Source organism: Gopherus flavomarginatus, chromosome 4 (assembly GCF_025201925.1).
Source record: "Gopherus flavomarginatus isolate rGopFla2 chromosome 4, rGopFla2.mat.asm, whole genome shotgun sequence".
Taxonomy (NCBI): Eukaryota; Metazoa; Chordata; order Testudines; family Testudinidae; genus Gopherus; species Gopherus flavomarginatus.
Genome location: NC_066620.1, coordinates 172013140 through 172034887, shown reverse-complemented (window position 1 = coordinate 172034887; position 21748 = coordinate 172013140). Strand labels below are relative to the sequence as shown.

Genomic DNA, 21748 nt, shown 5'->3' with positions numbered 1-21748 from the left:
GAGACCCCAGGGGACGGGGTCTGGATTCACCAGGGAATTGGTGGGGAGAAAGGAGGAAAGGGGGAAGAGAGGCTGATTTCTCTCTGTGTTAGGATTACTGTCTCTCTCAGGGAGAGTCTGGTAGGGGGAGAGAGGAGGAGAGGGGAAGGTGCATTTTCCTCTGTTTTAAGATTCAAGGAATTTGAATCAGTGATCTTCCAGGGTAACCCAGGGAGGGGAAGCCTGGGAGAGGCAACGGTGAGGGAAAGGGTTTACTTTCTTTGTGTTAAGATCCAGAGGGTCTGGGACTTGGGGGTGCCCGAGCAAGGTTTTGTGGGGACCAGAGTGTACCAGGCACTGAAATTCCTGGTTGGTGGCAGCGCTACAAGTACTAAGCTGGTGATTGAGCTTAGAGGAATTCATGCTGGTACCCCATCTTTTGGACGCTAAGGTTCAGAGTGGGGAATTATACCATGACAACTCTCATTTAAGGTTTCGCGTGCCAGTAATACATTTGAACATTTTTAGAAGGTCTCGTTCTGTAAGTCATAATATATAACTAAACTATTGTTGTATGTAAAGTAAATAAGGTTTTTAAAATGTTTAAGATGCTTCATTTAAAATTAAATTAAAATACAGAGCCATCCAGGCAGTGTGAGTGCCACTGAAAATCAGCTTGCTTGCCACCTCAGCACACATGCCATAGGTTGCCTACCCCTGGTTTATGGTGAATAGCCAGTTGATCATGAGATGAAGATACAATGTGGTGGTTTATAGAGCAAATGCTGTCCTTGGCTGTGTAAGCAGTAGAGATAGAGCTATGTTGTCACCACTGTGTATGGTGGTGGTGAGATAATTACTATAATAGTGTCTAGTTCTGGGGGGCTACAGTTACAAAATGATGCTGACAGACTGGAAAGGATTCAGAAAAGAGCTGCAAGAATGATTTGATGTCTGGAAACCTATTTTAACGTGAGATTAAAGAAGCTCAAAGAAGGTTAAGAGGTGACTTGATCACAGTCTGGAGGTACCTGCATGGGAAAAAGATTTCTGATAGTAGCGGGTTCTTTGATCTCTTAAGGAAAAGGCACAGTGAAATCCAGTGGTTAAAAGCTGAAGCTGGACAGGTTCAGGCAAAAAGTAAGGCACAATTATTTTTGGTAAAGGGCACTAAACAGTTGGAGCAATTTACCTAGGAATGTGGTGGCTTGTCCATCACTTAAAGTCTTTAAATCAATGTCTTTCTAAAAGGGATGCTCTAGTTTAGCCAGAAGTTATGGGCTTGATATAGAAATTCTAGGGCCTGTGTTATGCAGCAGATGAGATTAAATTATAATAATAGTCCCTTCTGTCTTCAAACTCTCTGGTAATTGTTGGTTAAAGTTTTATACATAATGCAAGCAGACATATTTGAAGGGAAGGGTATAATGGCTATAGCCTATAAGGACACTAAAACATCTTTAGAAGAGTCTTAAGCTGCAGTTTTCAACTTCACCCTCACTGTAACAGCAACTATCACCTTGTCCTTACAGAGCGGTTTTGTTCATATTTGGTGCAGAACAATTGAAGTTAATCTCAAATCCAAATGAAGAATTCATGCTTGATGCACAACAATCTGAGTTATTTAAAAACTAGCATCCTGTCCTTTCCGAAAAATCCTATAAACTGTCAAAGATCCACCATTGCACATACCACCCCCAGATCATAGTGAGGCACAACCTGTCCAGGGGTATCAGTCCCCAAGGAGCTGCCTTGAGCTGAGGGAGGGTACAATGAGTAGTTTCTGATGGTGGAGCCAACTCGAGGGGCTAGAGACTTCTTTTTTTGTGCAGGGCCATGGACACTATCAGCCCTAGGGATAGATGAGAGGTAGTCAGGGCTTCCCTTGAACAGACTAGATTGGGGGACCCTGAAGTACTAGTCCCCATCCAGCCTCCTTGAGTCATGTGGGCTTACATAAGGGGAATGGAAAAAGCACCACCCGCTGGGGAGTAGACAAGCCCAGGAGCTAGGGAGAATTCAATAGCCATACCGTTCCAGTAAGAGATGCCCACCTCACTCCTGAACCATTACAGCACTTTGGATGCTGGTGGTGTCATCTCTGTGCCTTCAGTTAAGACTGAACATTATTTTCTATTTGCTGGCTGGTTGTTTGCTCCCACCTCTTCTTCCCTATTGCCTCTCTGCTGTCCTTATCCTTCATGATCCTCTCCAGCTTTTCTTCTTGCCTTTCTTCTCTACACATCCAATGTCCTTTTCCCCTTCCTTTCTCACTGTTGCTTTCACTAACACCTCGTCCTCCCACTTTCCCCAGTTATTCTATCTCTGATTCTATAATTCATTTAAAAAACATGCCACAAAACCAGAAAGCGAATCATGGAACTAGCATGACTTTTTCCAACCGTCATTCATCAATATGTCGCAACCCTTTGTCCTTCCCTTTGTCTTAACTAGTTAAATTGTTAGATCTTATCTTATCCCTTATCCTTTACTGTGTGATTGCTCTAGGCACTGCATAGTGAGACCACCATCTTGGTGTTGTGCCTCTGGTGCTTCCATAATAATGAAATAGCCTATCTTCTATACAGCAATAAAAAAAATAGTTTTATTTACCGTCTATAGTTTTTTTTAAAAGAATTTCTGTAGATCCCTATTAAATTGTATGGGACTTTCCATAAGAATGTAGCTAATGATACTTTGTAAAGAAAACTTTTAAGCTATTTTATAACAAAACAGTGGAGGGACTAACATTGTTCTGTGGAATAAAGTATGGGAAAAACTACATCAATTTTTGAGTACAGTCCAATTTTTGAGCAAAGTATAGTTAGACGGGCCATTATTTGCATTCTCATAGCTGTCAGAGCAAAGCAGAGAAACTAGGACCTTCAGATTTTGTTTGAAGAGGTGCTAATAACTGAGATATTGGGCAAGTTACTTAATTTCTCTGCCTTAGTTTGCTTGACATAAAGAAATACCAAAGGAGTATTCTGGAACTAAATTCATGTTTGTGGAGAGCTCTTAGGCTGTCAGAGGAGAAGTTTAAATGTATTTTTATTATGCCTTGTTGTATGCTCTAATTTTAGCAAAGGCCATATGTTGACAGACATTGGATCATGGTTACTTAAGTAAAAATCAGATTTTAAGAAAAAGATGTCTGGCAAACTAGATAGTTTCTGAGCTATCTGAAGAAATCTGCTACAGTTTTGTTCAATAAACTACATTTTCTTTTTTGATCATACCTGTATGAAAGTTTGATGGCTCATAAAGAGATGGGGAATGGTTGCATCCGTGTATGTTGCTGTCACTGTTCAGGCTTTGCACTCTCTCTTGTATTGAATTGTGAGGTCAGCCATTTTTTTTGTATTGCTAGACTAGCTGCTGGCATTTACATTGCCCATTTATAGTACAAAGTAAATGGAGCTGTCTGTCCTCTGGCATTCCCATACATAGTGACTGATCTCACTGTAAACTCATCCATCCCAGGCTTTCTAGCGAACAGGAGATGCTTTCCATAAAAAGGATTGTCAGGGAATCTGATTTATTCTTTTATTTTATATTTTTTCTAATGCTATTGCTTGGTGCTTGTGTTGACTTCCTAAATGTATCATATATTTCAAGAAAGGAAAATTGATATTGCAGCCCTGGTACAGTAACTCTTTGGGATGAGAACTTCTTTAAATCTTCTTTTTAAAATATGAGAACTGCTTGTGGTCTACATGCACTTGTGATACACTGGTCTGCTGGTTTTGATGTGGTGTGTCCAGTAGATTTGATATTGATGTTGCCTGTAATAAAACAAGTACTCCCTGAAATCTTACTCTGGATCCTCCATGATAAGTTAATTCACAAAGCTGAATTACCTTTCAGACGTCTATAAAAAGTTGAACTGTCTTTAAATTGTCTCTTTCTGTTCTTAGTGATCAAAACATTTTAATTAACTAATTTTACTATGACTAGGTTTGACTCTGAAGACCTTTCCTTTGCAAAGTCTGAGGAATAAACTCTAGTTTGTTTGGGTATCCAGTCATCCTATATGGCTAAATATCTGAGACTTCTTTTGACTTTTAACATAAATTTAAAAGAAATAGTGGTGCTATCCAATTTCTTTATATATACACATATATAATCAGCATATAAATATATTTATATATGTGTGTGTGTATATATGTGTGTGTGTATATGTGTATATGTGTATATGTATATGTGTATATGTGTGTGTGTGTATATTTAACTTTGGTTTCTAATAATTTTGACTAAAGCCCTAGGAACAAATGCCTTCCTTTGTACCCATTTGTGCATCAGATTTTTCTGATGGGTTACTTAAGAAGGAGAGAACTTATCTAAGTTTAACTGTGTGTGATCTGTTTCTACTAAGTAACTGGTAACCAAGCCAAGCACTGGGGACAGAGTGTCATCAGGAAAAATACCACTGTTACCTTTTGGGATGCAAACTACTTACACAAGTTAGTCCTTTATATATGATGCTGCTTCTGTTGGCTCCTGGAAGCCTTATTTTTAATTTTAATTAAAACTTCAGATTAATTCTACAATTGCTGCAAAAGCACATAAAGGAAATTTATAATCTTTTAAAGGGGCACTAATCTTGAAATCAAGTTTTTTTTTAAATGTAAAGTAACTTCAGCTACTGTGCCACTCTGAGTCCCCCTACCAATTCATGTGGTTTTGTAAGTGTACTTATTGGATTTTTAAATGTTCCCCCTTTTTAATGTATAAAAGATCCATGCAAACAGGGAGACTGACAGTATACAAGAGACGCAGTAAAACTGACTATGCACAAAGTAGAATCGAAAGGGGAAAACAGACAATATTTTTTGCTAGTCTTGTATGTATACTGATTTTGCTGGTACTTCTAACAAGAATAGCTAAAAAGCCAATAAAATGTGATTTTTTTTAAGTGTTCTGTGTCCCTTTAAATCTATTAGTCAAATAATTCTTGCACCTCTTCCACCTAGTACAAGAGGGTTTGATTAGTCACTCTTTTTTAAAATTATAAATGTCAACTAATCTGTAGTTCTCATAGAACTGTCTGCTACTACCAACAGGTTCTGAACCTTACCTCATGATCTATGCACATTCCTGGCAAAATCCTCTTGTAATCTGTTGCTTGTAGAGATGGGCATGACTAAAAGGATAGCGCAAATACTCCCAAACTTTCTATGACTTGAAAGCATAGATCTGAAGCTTGTGCTTAGAGTCCATCATTAATTCTTTCCTCATAGGTATAATATAGTACAAGGAAAAAAGGCCTTTGGGAAAGGGAAGGGAAGGGCAGGGAGGTTATTTTTAAAGTACGGTTATGGGTAGCAAAGTGACACTGAGAATGATACTTTTGTGTGTTGTATTATCAAATTGCTTAAAATAAGTTTTTTGTTCTTTTTGAAAGTCTAAACAAAACATGCTTTTTCCCGGCTTTGCTTGCCAAAGATGAAGAAAAATTTTTGGATTCCGAACATGGCTGATATCTTGTATGCACGTGAAACAGAATGACAGTGGCTCTCCCTCTTCCTAAAAAGAAACATTACTGGCAAATAAACTTGGAGCCTTAGCCTACCTTTAACTCAGGCTGCATTCCCTTTGAATTAAATGAGAGTTTTGTAATTTTGTGCCCCCTGTCTAACTGAGGAAGGGTCAGTAATTTGTGTATGGGGAGATCTAGTGGGAAATTGACTACTCTGACATAGGACACGCTCTGTATCAATGACGAGATCTCCAAGCCAGGTGTGGTGATGGAATATGCAAATAGTCTCTATTGTAGGATCTTGTTTGGCCTCATTTCTACATAATGCCACTGATATTTACTGGACTTCTGGTACACCTAAATTGGAGGGTGCAGCTGAAATACATCTATGGAGCTGTACAGCTAAACTTGTCCTTGGCTGGAAAGATTACTCAAGGGGCAACACAATAGAGTTAGTAGTTCTGGCCTATTGATTACAAGCTCTCAGTCCAACATAAGTTACTCAGCCAAGATCAAATACGCCCCTTCAAGAAGATTGGAGTGTCAGAAACACAAAACTAAGGAAGTAAATGGAAGAGATATTTAATCTGAAATTCTCTTCCATATTCTCATATATACTTGGGAGCACAGGATTGCTTTTATTTTTCCTGAGTTAGTATGTGTACTTCCAATGTAATAAACACATTAAGATTGCTAAGTATCAATTGAAGAGAGGTTAGGATAGGAATTCTTCATCAAGTGGCATCTCTTACAAGGAGAGGGTAAGAATAGTAGGGTAAAATTCAATTAAATGATACTTGTAGACTGACCTAATGTTTTCTTCCAGATTATAAAAGCACTTAAGGGACTTCAGGATTTGGATATTTCACTGGACATTCTAGTGGTAAGTGACAAATTGTATGGTGTAAGCCTTCATCTAAAGTTATATATGGCATCTTCAGTGTTTTGCCGTCATAGAAGCCAGGAAAGTTGCTGCACCTTGCCATCCTGAATCCTAATCCCTATTCATTTTTAATATAAAAAGTTTTATATGGGACCATGGAGTCTTTTCCCAAAAACCATCCAGAGGCACTTTGCCTCACCCAGCAAATATGGTAATATGGCAGATAGTGACAATATGGGCCTCTTCTATTGAACATCCAGAGAACAGAATCCTGTGTTGGTTAGGCTTTCCTCCAAGTGCAATGACCTTTGCGTAAATATGGAGTAAGTTTTTGTGTATTCACACAATTATATTTTATATTTTCATGTGCTGGTGCTTTGATTCTGTACCTAAGATGAAACAAACATGACCAATTTATATTTTAGATCAGTGATTACTCTTCCATTCCTCCAAGGAACACAAAATCCCTTTTTAATTGTGATTCTGCAGTTAGAACAAGCATCCTAGTAGTCATAGGTTAATGATGCTCTTGGTTCTGCTAGTATTTTATTTTTTACAACAGGCCACATCTTATCAAATTTTCTGCAATAAGCAGTGTCAGTATGTATATGGGAGACTTCCAAGGTATGCCTTTGCATTATAGGGCATAGTTTTGGTATTTAGGAGGTGGCATTTTTCTTCTTTGCAGTCATTAGTGAACCAGTTCTCCATCTTGGTGTTAGGGAGTGCTGCATAGCAAGGTCCTAACCACTTGTGGACTGTGAAGATGCCCAGATATTTTTCATGAGAGGAAATGTATTCTCTTGGGTATCCTGGCCAATTTCCAAATCTCATAATGGCATTTTGCATGCTTAAATTCAGCTTTAGTTCTATGTGGATATGGTATTCTTCACTCTGTGTCATACTCGAGTGTGCAGCGTTGCTGCACTTCAGTGCTGAATAAAGTAATCCCCTTCACATAGTTATTAGATATTTTTTAAAATCAGAAATGACTGTGGAATACTTATTTAACTGAAGTTCTGCCATTGTTCATGATAATGTGACAGGCCATTTGGGATCCTTTAAGTGAAGTGGAGAAAGAGGGTGATAGTTATAATTAAGGATTCTGTATAATCTTATTGTACTGTTATTATATCATGAGATGTTTCAAACATTAATCCTAGGAAAAGCTAGAGCTTCTCATGTATGGATTTCAAGCAAACAGAACCATCATACATGCAGGAAGCATTGCTGAAAAATATTGGATGATGTCACTGAAGCCCCCTCTGCATTAAGTGACTTTTTTTTTTCCTGAACAGCCACATGGACAACTAGTTGTGCAGGAAAAGCACATGTACAACTTTTATTTGCAGATATCGCAAGAATATTTTAGAATCGTAGAATATCAGGGTTGGAAGGGACCTCAGGAAGACATCTAGTCCAGCCCCCTGCTTAAAGCAGGACCAACCCCAACTAAATCATCCCAACCAGGGCTTTGTCAAGCCTGACCTTAAAAACCTCTAAGGAAGGAGATTCCACCACCTCCCTAGATAACCCATTCCAGTGCTTCACCATCCTAGGAAAATGTTTTTCCTAATGTCCAACCTAAACCTCCCCCACTGCAACTTGAGACCATTACTCCTTGTTCTGTCATCTGGTACCACTGAGAACAGTCTAGATCCATCCTCTTTGGAACCCCCTTTCAGGTAGTTGAAAGCAGCTGTCAGATCCCCCCCCCCCCTCGTTCTTCTGCAGACTAAACAATCCCAGTTCCCTCAGCCTCTCCTTTATAAGTCATGTGCTCCAGCCCCCTAATAATTTTTGTTGCCCTCCACTGGACTCTTTCCAGTTTCTCCACATCCTTCTTGTAGTGTGAGGCCCAAAACTGGACACAGTACTCCAGATGAGGCCTCACGAATGTCAAATAGAGGGGAATGATCACGTCCCTCGATCTGCTAGCAGTACCCCTACTTATACAGCCTAAAATGCTCTTAGCCTTCTTGGCAACAAGGGCGCATTGTCAACTCATATCCAGCTTCTCCTCCACTGTAACCCGTAGGTCCTTTTCTGCAGAACTGCTGCCTAGCCATTTGGTCCCTAGTGAATGGGATTCTTGAGTCCTAAGTGCAGGACTCTGCACTTGTCCTTGTTGAACCTCATCAGGTTTCTTTTGGCCCAATCCTCTAATTTGTCTAGGTCCCTCTGTATCCTATCCCTGCCCTCCAGCGTATCTACCACTCCTCCCAGTTTAGTGTCATCTGCAAATTGCTGAGAGTGCAGTCCACGCCATCCTCCAGATCATTAATGAAGATATTGAACAAAACCAGCCCCAGGACTGACCCTTGGGGCACTCTGCTTGAAACCAGCTGCCAACTAGACACGGGGCCATTGATCACTACCCGTTGAGCCCAACGATCTAGCCAGTTTTCTATCTACCTTACAGTCCATTCATCCAGCCCATACTTCTTTAACTTGCCGGCAAGAATACTGTGGAAGAACATATCAAAAGCTTTGCTAAAGTCAAGGAAAAACACATCCACTGCTTTCCCCTCATCCACAGAGCCAGTTATTTCCTCATAGAAGGCAATTAGGTTGTTCAGGCATGACTTGCCCTTGGAGAATCTATGCTGACTGTTCCTGATTGCTTTCCTCTCCTCTAAGTGCTTCACAACTGATTCCTTGAGGACTTGCTCCATGATTTTTCCAGGGACTGAGTGAGGCTGACTGGCCTATAGCTCCCCAGATCCTGCTCCTTCCCTTTTTTAAAGATGGGCACTACATTAGCCTTTTTCCAGTAATCCAGGACCTCCCCTGATCACCATGATCTTATCACTTACCTCTTAAAGTTCTCTCCAGCTAACTGTCAACTTAGTGTAGATTGACCATGGTTGCTGGAGGAGCCTCATTGGAGTTTGCCCTGATTGATCAATCTCAAAGAATGGAGCAGCTAATCCTCCAAATCGATGGTTTATTCTAATAATTAAATTCACCACACTAGCAACAAAACAGCTTCTACAACACCTTACTGGTTACCCAGAAGCCAAAATACAGCTCCTCTAAGTGGAATAAATTGCCTAGGGAGGTTGTGGAATCTATTTAAGAGTAGGTTAGATAGCTGTCTGTCAGGGATGGTCTAGACAGTATTTGGTCCTGCCATGAGGGCAGTGGACTGGACTCTATGACCTCTCGAGGCCCCTTCCAGTCCTAGAATCTATGAATAAAGCAATCCAGCCAAGGGCTCCCACCCAGACAGCCAAGTTGAATATGGTAAGGATTACTGAAAATCTTACTCACAATATTTAAAGCTCTATCAATCCAAAAAAGATTGGACACCATTACCCACCAGGTCAATGAATATTTTGTGTTTTACCTAAATATATGCATGCAGTCAATTCCTATTAACTAATCTAAGATTTTCTTTAAAAAGAAATCAAACAATATGAATAAAGTTCTCAGGTCAGTTTCATAGCAGAGATGGTGAGCTGCTGAGTTGTAAAAAATTCTTCCAGAATCAACACCATAGATTAGTCCCTTAGACAGTCCATCTGCAGAGTTTGTTTAAATTCTTCTGTGAAAAATAACAGGGTAAACCAGAATGGAGATGGAGACCTCAGTCTTGTGACTTAAACTTCCCCTAATAAAGTTCAAGCAGCTCTGAGATGAACAGGATCAGGACCCCAAAGTTTTTTGTAGCTGAAGCTCATCTGATAAACCTCTTGTCACAGCAGGCATTCCTTGGATGAAGGATAGGTAATATACATTATTGCTTTAAAGTCAGTTTGTATTTCCTTTGTATATACAGGTAATTAGTTGCATTGATGAGCATAAGGCAATTAACTATTCAAAGGTTCACAGGTAGCTTACTACAAACATCAAATTGAAATAAAGACCATATTATTACACCACACATTTCATCTAATTGCTAATATTTCCTTTTGGTCTCTGACTCAATAAAATATAGTAACTGACAGGAAGAGAAGTATATCATCTACCAGCTAATGAAATCACATTGTGAAGCTTCTGATATAGGTAAACACAGACAACTACACTTAGTATTTACTTCTAATTCTCTGACAATACAGACTTGCATTTCAAAGGAATTAGTCTACAGACATGGTTTTGATAATGATCTACAAGAAATGGCCCTGCTTGCCATGTCAGTACTTCCCTAATATGTTCTTAAAAGTTGATCTTTAGGTCACTCTAGCCTGCTGGCTGTTTAGACCTTTCTAGCTCAGTGTCATAAGGACCATTTTAGTGTTTGCGTACATCTTAAAGAGGGGGATATGTAACCAAATATAAATAGATATGCTCTCATGATGCAAATTCACCTGCAATATTGTGTGGCCACAACCACAGGCTCTTCAGGACAAGGACAGTTTGTGTGGTGCATAACACAGTGGTGTCCTGATCTATGGCTGGGGCCCCAAGCACTACTGCAATATGAATAATCGTTGTACTGAGTCCCAGAAAATGAACCTGAAGAGTCTAATTTTCAAGGGTCTGTCTACCTGGGCAAAAAGGTATGTTTTTTCAATTGAAATAGTTCAGTCAAATTAGTTTTGTTCTAATAAAAGTTGACACATACTTTAATGCAGGTTTGGATAAAGTTTGGCTACAACACAACCAATTCAAATGATCTTAAAGGTGTTATTAATGCTGATGTAGACAGAATTTAAGAGGGTTTCAATCAAGCTAACAAACCCAACTGAGAGAGATGCCTTTTGTGCCTATGTAGACAGAGCTGACAAACATGTTCAAGCTGAGTGAACTGCCAGAAGTAGACAGCTAAATAAGAAGTAACTTAATTTATCTGCTGAAGTTTTATGAAACTTCAGTATAGAAAGCTATATTTACCTTACACATAACCAGTATTTTGAGTTCTAAATGTGTGGTTTTGCTTTGGCTCCCTTGGAATATTTGTTTCTGGTACAAAAATTATCTCTATGATCTGAGTGATTGGTCAAAGGATTTTTCCAGCCACCATCTTATTATGTGAATTTAATTACCATAGTAGAAAAAGTATATTCAGGATGTTAATTTGTTTCTGTCCTCCTTGCACTGTCTTCAATAGGAAACTGGAATAGGAAAAACAGTTAACAGTTTTAGGAAACATGCCACTGCTGGAAAAATAGCTAAATCTCTGGTAAACCGCTGGAAAAAACTTATTCCACCAGAAAATGAAAGGTAGGTCTGAGTCTAACTAACTTTAATTTTGAGATAAATTGTTGTCCAATGTAATATTTTTATCAGCTGTTCAGACTGTTGGTTTTGTATACAATGAAATTAGTATAAGACCAATAAGAGACATCAAAAAAGTAGTAATAAGGTATAATTGTCTAATAATTAGAGTCTAATTCTTCAGGGAAGTGGCAAGTACAGATCATGAAGGGAGCTAATGTGGAGGTACTTAGTTAAATGTTGTTCTTTCCTCATCACGTCTCGTCACTTGATTTCCTTTCACTTACCATGCTACTGCCAAGAGAGGAAGAGGAGGAAACTCTCCACTTTAAGCTTATTAAAGTACACGAAATATTCCTAAAGAAGAACAAAAAAGTGGAGCGTGTGCGAAGCATCTCAGCATAGCTACAAGTTAATGTATTTCAGGGCTATTCCTGATTCTTGCTGGTTCTGACTTCAGTGGCATTTATTATAAACTCTCCTGAGTACTGTGGCACTGTAATGATACTATGGCTTAGTTTTATGAGGCTCCTATATAATTCTCCCTCTGTCTTTTTTTGATTCCCACCTATGTACAAAGCAAATGCATCAGAATGGCCATACTGGCTTAGACCAATGGTCCATCTCGCCCAGTATCCTGTCTTACAACAATGGCCAGTTTCAGTGCTTCAAAGGGAATGAACAGAGCAGTGCTGTTGAGTGATCCATCCCCTGTGGTCCAGTCCCAGCATCTGGCAGGGATACCCAGTGCATGGGGTCACATCCCTGATCATCTTGGCTATTGGCCAAGATAGACCTATCCTCCATGAACTTATCTAGTTCTTGGCTGTGAAGGCCAAAACTGCAGTCAACATCCCTGGCAATCAGTCCTACAGGTTGACTGTGTGTTCTGTTAATTAGTACTTCCTTTTTGTTTGTTTTAAACCTGCTGCCTATTAACTTCATTGGGTCCTCCAATTCTTGTGGGGTTTATCCCTTCACATAAAATTCCTTACTCACTCACTCCATGCCAGCCATGATTTTATAGATCTCTATTGTATTCCCCTCCCCCCAGTCATTTCTTTTCCAAGCTGAAATAATCACTTTTTTTTTAATCTCTCCTCATATGGAAGCTGTTCCATACGTCCTTTCCCCAAAGGCTTCCCAGTTCCTAATAAACGTAAAACCCTGCTCCCTCCACCACTGTCTCATCCACACATTGAGACCCTCCAGCTCTGACTGTCTGGCCCTGCACATGGAATTGGACACATTTCAGAGAATGCTACTATGGAGATCCTTGACATTAATCTCTTACCTGGCAGCCTAAATTTGGCATCCAGAACATCTTCTACCTTTTGCTATGTCACTGGTACCTACATGTACCATGACCACTGGCCACTCCCCCACACTGCTCATATGTAGGACCTTTCCAAATTCACAACCATGAAAAACATGTTACAAACGGTGAAATCTGGCCTCCCCGTGAAATCTGCCTATTGGAGCGGGGAGATCACAGTATTTCCCACCTGTATGGCTGACCCTGCCCCTCCCTCAAAAAGTGACAAGCTCCCCACTGTGCCACTCTCACTTCTTCACTGCTTCTGGGCGGTGCTGCCTCCAGAGCTTGACAGCCAGAGAGGGGTGGCTGCTGGCCAGGCACCCAGCTCTGAAGGCAGCACCATGCAGGTAGCAGCGCAGAAGTGAGGGTGTCATGGTGTGGGAAGGGTGTCACTTTCTTATGGGTGGTGCTATGGTCAGAGGGAGGGCTGTGGTCACGTTTTATCCCCCCTCCCCCCCAGCCAGTCCAAGGCCCCTTTAACCTCCAAGCTCTGGAGAGGGGTAGGACTGAGGATGTCCCAGGGCTGGGGCGGACCCACCTCTGGCAGTGTTGCAGAAGTAAGGGTGGCAATACCACACCATGCTGCTTGTACGTCTTGGGAGATCTGCAACCTTTGCACCTGGCAGGCAGTTCACCATATGCTTTTCCTGGACATCACAAGCACAACTATCTGTATTTCTTATGCTCAAATCTCCCCATTACTATTACCTGTCTCTTCCTAGTATCTGGGATTCCCTCCTCTGGAGAAGTAGCCTCAGTGTGAGAGGATGCCTTGACATCTGGAAGGAATGTCCACTTCAGTTTGATGGTCTCCTTCCCTGAGACTTTCATCTGTCTCAACAGCTCAGAGTCTGTTAGACCAGGGTGGGATCACGCTAGTGTCCCCAAAAGTCTCATTGATGTACCTCTCTCTCCCTTAGCTCTTCCAGTTCAGCCAGTCTGGTCTCAAGCCCTCACTCTCCATAGAGCTTATGGCCCTGAGAGACACCGAATACACACACGTGCTACCTGCCCATGCTGCATTCAGTGCAATAAACTGGATAGCCCCCATTCTGCTGCTGAGCTGCTGCCTGCACTTTTTTTACTCTTGCAGCCTTTTGGGGGGGAGGGGCAGGGGGAAGATGGAGTAGACTGGCTGGGATGTTGATTGGCCTAAATTCAAACCAGTGGTGTCCAACTTTTTGACGCCCAAGATCACTTTTTTTTTTTTAATTTAAGGGCAACCCAGGATCTACCCTGCCCCTTCCCTGATGCTCTGCTCCTTCCCCAAAGCCCCACACCACTCACTCCATTTCCCCCCCCCCCACCATCACTCGCTCTTCCCCCACCCTCACTTACTTTCACCAGTTGGAGTAGGGGGGTTGGGTTCAGCAGGGGTTGTGGGCTCTGGGCTGAGCCTGAGTTGGGTTGCAGGAGGCACATGGCTCTGTGTGCTGCCCCTTTCTGCAAGCACTGCCCCCACAGTGCCCATTAGCCACAGCTGCCATTGGCTGCAGCTCCCCATTCCCTGTCAATGGTCACTGTGGGGGCAGTGCTTGCAGGCAGGGGCAGTGCATAGAGGGAGACCCCTGCCCTAGGGGCTGTACTGGCTGCTTCCGAGAGCAGGGTGGGGCCAGCACAGGCAAGGAGCCTGTCTTAGCGGCAGCCCTGCTGTGCCACCAGAGATTGCGATAGACTGGGAGATCCTCTAGGATCGACCAGTTGATGGTGAATGACCAGTTGGTGACCAATGATTTAGACAACGTTTGGTGTATCTGGGTGTCGCACTCCCTCACAAAACTCCTGTTTGCTGCTCTTGTTCGCTACCTCCTATGGTTGCTTAGGAGCTGCCTTTTTAAACCCATGTTCTCCCTGAGTAGCCTGCCCCCTGGTTAACGGAGCCTAAAGGGATTAGTATCAGAGGGGTAGCCGTGTTAGTCTGCATCTGTAAAAGCAGCAAAGAATCCTGTGGCACCTTATAGACTAACAGACGTTTTGGAGCATGAGCTTTCGTGGGTGAATACCCACTTCGTCAGATGCATGTAGTGGAAGCTTCCAGGGGCAGAGGTGTGTGTGTGTGTGTGTGTGTGTGTGTGTGTGTGCATATATATATATATATATATATATGCATATGCAAGCAAGCTAGAGATAATGAGGTAGTTTAATCAGGGAGGATGAGGCCCTGTTCTAGCAGTTGAGGTGTGAGAACCAAGGGAGGAGAAACTGGTTTTGTAATTGGCAAGCCATTCACAGTCTTTGTTTAATCCTGAGCTGATGGTGTCAAACTTGCAGATGAACTGAAGCTCAGCAGTTTCTCTTTGAAGTCTGGTCCTGAAGTTTTTTTGCTGCAGGATGGCCACCTTAAGGTCTGCTATAGTGTGGCCAGGGAGGTTGAAGTGTTCTCCTACAGGATTTCTCACACAACTATTTCAAATTTGATGACAATATATATCTCCAGATCAGTGGCACCGCTATGGGCACCCGCATGGCCCCACAATATGCCAATATTTTTATGGCCGACCTGGAACAACGCTTCCTCAGCTCTTGTCCACTCACGCCCCTTCTCTACCTACGCTACATTGATGACATCTTCATCATCTGGACCCATGGGAAAGAGTCTCTGGAAAAATTCCACCACTATTTCAACAGAACTTCAGGACCAAACTTCAAAGAGAAACTGCTGAGCTTCAGTTCATCTGCAAATTTGACACCATCAGCTCAGGATTAAACAAAGACTGAATGGCTTGCCAATTACAAAACCAGTTTCTCCTCCCTTGGTTTTCACACCTCAGCTGCTAGAACAGGGCCTCATCCTCCCTGATTGAACTACCTCATTATCTCTAGCTTGCTTGCGCATATATATATATGCAAGCAAGCTAGAGTGTGTGTGTACACACACACACACACACACACACACACACACACACACACACACACACGCCCCTGCCCCTGGAAATTTCCACTACGTGCATCTGACGAAGTGGGTATTCACCCACAAAAGCTCATGCTCCAAAACATCTGTTAGTCTATAAGGTGCCACAGGATTTTTTGCTGCTTTTAAAGGGATTAGGGATCAAAGCCTCATTAAGAAGCTCTCAGCCTTGCCTAACAGGCCACTAGACTCGGCACATGTGGGGGGGCCCCCTCCAAACCAACCACATTACAGGGCCACCCAGAGGATTCAGGGTGCCTGGGGCAAAGCAATTTCAGGGGCCTCTTCCATAAAAAAAAAAAAAAGCTGCAATACTATAGAATACTATATTCTCTTGGGGACCCCTGCAGGGCCCGGGGCATGGGGCAAATTGCCCCACCTCGCCCTGGGCAGCCCTGCCACACTGTATATACTGCACGCAACAGATGACTCACCCCAAGGTCACATAGTTGCTCCTCCTTCACCTGGAGAACTCTAGCAAAATTACTATTTGTTGCTCCTGTTCACTAGCCCCACTGTAGAGACATAATCTCTGTCTCACTGATACAGCCACTGCTGCCCTCATCAGGCCAAATGTGTTTTATGCCCTTTATAGTTCCTTACCTGATATTTTTGGGACAGAGATAGGCTGATAGCGTGAGAACTGAAGATCCCAGTGGTTTGGGGGTCAGGTAGGGTGGGAGAGGTATTCTGAAGTTTGTTTTGTGTGTTTTTTTTTTTTTTTTTTTGGCTGGTTTTTTTTGCGGTGGAAAAGCCCAAGGTACATTATTAGTTGAACTGTATGTTTTACGTCTTAAATTTCTATTGAATGTCTTTTTCAATACCAGCAAACTGCCCAGAATCTGGGGTGAATTCAGCTTATAATGAAATAGGTAATAAATATTTGGCTGCTGTTCCTCTCTGGAAGAAAGCATGCTGGAGAGATGATTGTGTGGCTACCTTATTCTCACTTTCTGGTGGCAGCAGTTGCTAGTTGGTTGGACCCATATTCTCTTTCACAACGTCACAGGGTCCCGGTGAAGCAGTTATAGCAGCACTATAGGATTTCTGGTACATTTTGCAAAGCATGCTGTTTAGGGAAATCTGCTGCCATGGGGAGAAGCAGAGAGATGCTGCATCTGGCCATCTGCTGATAGCTGCTGCTCCTGGAGTGTCAACCTGCAGAGGCTGAGAGATAGTGAGGTGCCTTCAGATAGGATTTACTCTAGCTGCTGAAGTGGCAAATGAGAGGAAAAGAGGAAGAAAAGCCTGATGTACCAAGGGTACTTATAGATTGAAGGAAAGATTTCATATCAAACACCTTTCCCTGTAGGCCCGGTCACTAAAAAGTGTTTTGTACTCCTTTTCCAACAGCCATGCAGTTGTAAGCACTGCTCAGACAGCTTTCATGCAGCCCTGTCTATGATATCAGTTGCCCCATTGATGGAAAACAGGTGCACAGTTTTCTAAAGGTGCATTTACTATACCTCTAAAGACACAAACATCATTTTTCCAACTGTATTTTCTCATGAAGTCCCTCTTTTAGGAGCATTAAGTGAATTTTGAACTTGGCTGCTTTCAGTACTGGGCTGCTTTCAGTACTGGGAGTAGTGTTTGCTTCAAGGAACGTCATCAAGTGTTTCAAGTCCAACACTTGGATTTGTGAAAATTTTACGTTGCAGAAAACCAAGCTATTAATTCTGTTGCCCTTTTTTGACCTGAGCAGCTAGTTAAAGTTTGGGGCACCAGGGAATGTTCCAGCTGGAAGTAGAAATTAATGGAGTTTGGTATTTTTTTTTTCAATCTTTCCTTATTTAAAAGGAATGTATCAAGTCCTATGTCTCTGAATGCAGAAGGGACCAAGAACAAAAGGAGCAGTTTCTTGATTTATAGTTCCCAAGCCTCTTTAGCCAACACCAGAGCCAAAAGTGCACTCTCTAACTCTTTCGGAGGTGTCACTGTTTGCTTAGAGGCACATGCTTGGCTTTCTTGGCTATCCTCTTCTCACCCCCCCCCCCCGCTTGTCTTTTCTCCCTTTTGTGTGATCTCCCATTTCACTCACCCACACACACACACACACACACACACACACACACACACACACACACACACACACACACATACCCTACCCAAAACAATACCCAGCCAAAGCTCCTGGGCATGTTCACACACCTTTGTTTTAGGTGGGGGGGGGGGGGGCTTATGCTTATTGTTAGGCTAACTGAATGGTGAATTCACATCTGTCAATTTCAGCAGGAGGCTGTCAACTCATGACAAAGTTTCATCCAGCTCATAGCAATACAAATGTCTTCATTACTTTCCTAGAAGACTTTTAAACAACTCAAACACTGAAGCATGTTGCATGTGACTTTAAAACTTTGTTTTACTAATAACATTGGTAAAAGGTCTGAATGTCACCCTCTGTAACTGAGTATTAAATTGGGGTCTGTTCTGGTTCTGTCTTGTATTTCAGTGACCACAAGGAGAAAAAACAGAACTCTGAAAAGAGGAATGAATTCTCATTGGACAAGACAAAATTATCAATTTGTAAGGAGAATAAGCACTCTGGCAAGACAAAAACATCTGAACCAGCCTCCGAAGATTGTAAAAGATCTCCCACATCTGATAAACGGAAGAAGGAACATAATTTTACAGAGAATAAGCAAAGAAATAAAGATACAGAGTCTTATAATGGACGTGAAAGCAAAATACATAGCTCCAACAGTTCTAAAAATACATCCCAAAGCATCAATCCTGAAAACACAAAAAGTGACTGCAAAGAAACAACCTCTGTAGCCAGTAAAAAACCTTCAGAAATGCACCATTCCCCTGGAGCCAGCAAAAAAGACTTATTGCTAACAAAAGGGTATTGTAAGGATCTCTCCAAACAGAGAAACTCTGAGGACACAGGAAAAATAAAACAAACACTTAGTGTGGAAAACAAACCAAAGTTGCCCAGTGATGAGGACTTTGAGCCCCCCACTATGTCTTTTGAATCCTATCTTAATTATGATCAAGTTTCAAATAAAAGAAAGAGGAAGACTTGTAGTACAAGTGAACAGTCAAAAAACATTAAGGGCTATGAACAGAAAAACTGCTCGTTATTGCCGAAAACTTCAATATCCTCTGTCACAAAAGAGAGAGAGGAAAAACTACACAAATTAGAAGATGATCAGTCAGAAAGTCCCACTAAAAAGGTAAACTATTAATCAGTCAAGCTAACATTAACTCAAATTAGCACTTGATTTCATTTCTTAACAAATTTATTTTGCAGTTTAATTCCGTATGTTTTAACTCAAACCTCAGATTGCATGGCTTTGACATATCGGCCACACATAGAAGTGGTTACTAATAATTGGGAATCACTTTTTACCCAGAAAAATATGACTAATTTATTTTTTGATCAAATAATGAGTAAAAGTAAAATGTTTCAGACTACAAAGTCAAGCGCCAAAAAAATAAAACTGCAGATTTGAGATTACCCTTAAAACCATAATTGTGCTTCCTTGTGCATATGGATTATGATGGTCTTTAATGATGTGATTACACTGTTTTTCCTGGGTAATGGCCTAAATAAGGCAGATTCCTGTGGAAAAGTGTTCTTATTGACGAAATCCCTGAAACGTGTGCTTAATTTTAAGAACACGAAGTCCCTTTGGATTCCATATGATTGAAACATGTGCTTAAAGTTCTTTTCTGAGCAGGGATGTGCTTAGTGTGTTTCCTTGAATCGGGGCCTTATGGACAGGATAGTTGGTGCTTAAGTAATAAGGCAGCTGTCCAATAATTTATCCTCAATGTGTGGTAGCTCTATACCTTACTTAGTGCACAACATCAAGAACCAACACCAATAAGTGTAAAATTGTCCATGGGCTTTCTTATGGCACTTATCACCATAAATATCTGATTCTCATCAAATCAATTGATCTTCACAACACTTGAGTGGGAGTAGAACTCTTTGAGTTGGGGGTATGAGTCTTAGGGAGCTTAAGCCTAAAATTTGCAAAAGTCTTGAGTGATCAGTGATTGGGCACATAATTTAAGACATCCAGGGCCTGACTTTTTTTTTTAATTAAAAAGCGTATTGCCATGTGGCACATGCAGCTCCCATTGTCGTCACTTGCAGTAGTATGTACTTAGCACTTCAGAAAACTCAGGAGCCTGTTGCCTCAAGTTGGGCAGGAACACACAATTAGTGGCCATCTGTGAAAACTTCTGACTAAGTGTCCCCTCCAGGATAGTATTCAACTGCCCTCTTACCATACAGCCATCTCTTCTCTTCTTGCAGTCCCCTCATTCACTCCTCGCTTTGCAACTTCTTCAATGATTTGGACCAGCATCCTATCGATGAAAGTCTCATTCACTACACACTTGCGATTCATTCCTGAGCCCATCTTGTGCACAGATTGTGGCAAGGGACCTGTGACATATTGGGTTTTCGTATGTAATATAGTGTTGGTTATGAGTGAGTGAATGGATAAAATGAAAAGTAATTCATAGTTACAGTGAAGTAATGTTTAGTGTGAGAAAGCAACAAGTCGTTACTCTGAAACACTTTTGGTTTTGCTTTAGTATTGGATGATGTATTTGAAGACTTCTTTATCTTAAATAAGAATTAGGGATATTGTAATGGTGTTTCCTTGAATGCATGTAGGCCAAGACAGCATCGCTCCAAGATCTACTTAATACTCCACTACCTAAATTTCTGCCAGAGATATCCTTATCTTCTCCCCCATATTCTATGGAGTTCAAAGGTAAGTAATATGCAAGACTGTTCCAGATGAGACTAAAATGAGCACAGTTAGCAGAGCAATCCTGCTAACAGTGTGGGCTGTATTGCATCCTCACAAAAAAAATGCCAGTGTTTTGTGCCAGTGCAGTACTTCATCTTCTGCACTGGCTCCCTCATAAGGATCCACTAGATTCTGAAGGGAGTATGTTGCATACAGGAGCAGATTCTTCAGTTTCACTCGCTTTGACAAGGCCTTCAATGCTTGTGGAATGCAAACCATATAGAGATGGGGGGCGAGGGTGGGGGGGCTTCCATGGATGTGGAAGAAGCTGTTGAGGGGAGGGAGCATGCCACATTGATCTAATTTTCGGTCACACTGGCTTTTTTTTTCTCCATTTATTCTTTGCTCTCTTGTGCACCTCCTAGTAGGGGGGAATCTAGCACTCTGTATTAACCCAACTTTTTATGTATTTGTTTTATCCAAACATTGCAGATGTGACAGCCTTATAATAAATGACAGACATGCTACTCCTTGTGTGGAGCATGACGTGATCTGAGAATGTGCAGGTGGATGCTGTGTTGGCTTCCCTGCACAGTTCTGCTGATAAACTGCATTCTGGCCTTCAAATATCCATGCTGTTAGAACTCTTGGCTTCTCTAGTTTAACTACTAATTTTGTAAATTAGACAAATGTTTGAGAACTAAATCAGCATTTGAACTCTGGCTCCTTTAGGTAAAAGGCATTAAACTCATTGCTTCAGCTGAAACTGAATCTGCACTTTGCTCCTCGTACAATGTCAATAAGTCCTGAATAGATGTAATAGAACTTCATATTACAATAAAAATGAACTGCATGTTTTTTATACCAGGCATGTTTCTCAATTAGTTAATTATATGCCTTTAGTAATCTAGACTGCTTTGAACATCCTTAAAGAACTGCAGTATTAATCTGAGTATGCATAGGCAAAACCCTTCTTTGAGATTTGTTTTCTTTGTAATTTCTGTAGCACCAGTCGCAGAAGTACGCCAGCAAAGCAGTGATACAAATCAATTCACAGGACGGAGACTGAACTCTAAAATGCAGGTTTACTCTGGCTCTAAAACAGTTTATCTTTCAAAGATGCTAACTCTGTATGAACAGTGCATCCGCATACTTCAAAATAACATTGATTGTAAGTACTTTAATATGGGTTTCAGCAGGTTGAGTGGCATTATAGTGCTAGGCTTTCAATAGTGTAAGACCATCTTTTTTGTGATTGAAGAATTAAGTTTCTTATGAAGTCCCAACTTTACATTAAACTATGATG

At 41.3% G+C, this 21748-nt stretch overlaps 2 protein-coding genes across 2 annotated transcripts in view; one reads left to right on the top strand and one right to left on the bottom strand.

Annotated features, from left to right (window-relative positions):
* KLHL31 (kelch like family member 31) overlaps positions 1 to 5192 on the bottom strand; it is a 30815-nt gene extending 25623 nt beyond the window's left edge. Inside the window, exon 1 of the mRNA XM_050950766.1 lies at positions 5057 to 5192. The gene's annotated coding sequence lies outside the window, so the exon portion shown is untranslated. The remainder of the gene's footprint in view (positions 1 to 5056) is intronic.
* Positions 1 to 21748, top strand: part of LOC127049646 (elongin-A-like) — a 49267-nt gene that overhangs the window by 7188 nt on the left and 20331 nt on the right. Inside the window, exons 2-6 of the mRNA XM_050950781.1 lie at positions 6285 to 6341; positions 11395 to 11507; positions 18183 to 18906; positions 20364 to 20463; positions 21449 to 21613. Of these exons, the coding sequence (XP_050806738.1) occupies positions 6285 to 6341; positions 11395 to 11507; positions 18183 to 18906; positions 20364 to 20463; positions 21449 to 21613 (1159 nt within the window). The remainder of the gene's footprint in view (positions 1 to 6284; positions 6342 to 11394; positions 11508 to 18182; positions 18907 to 20363; positions 20464 to 21448; positions 21614 to 21748) is intronic.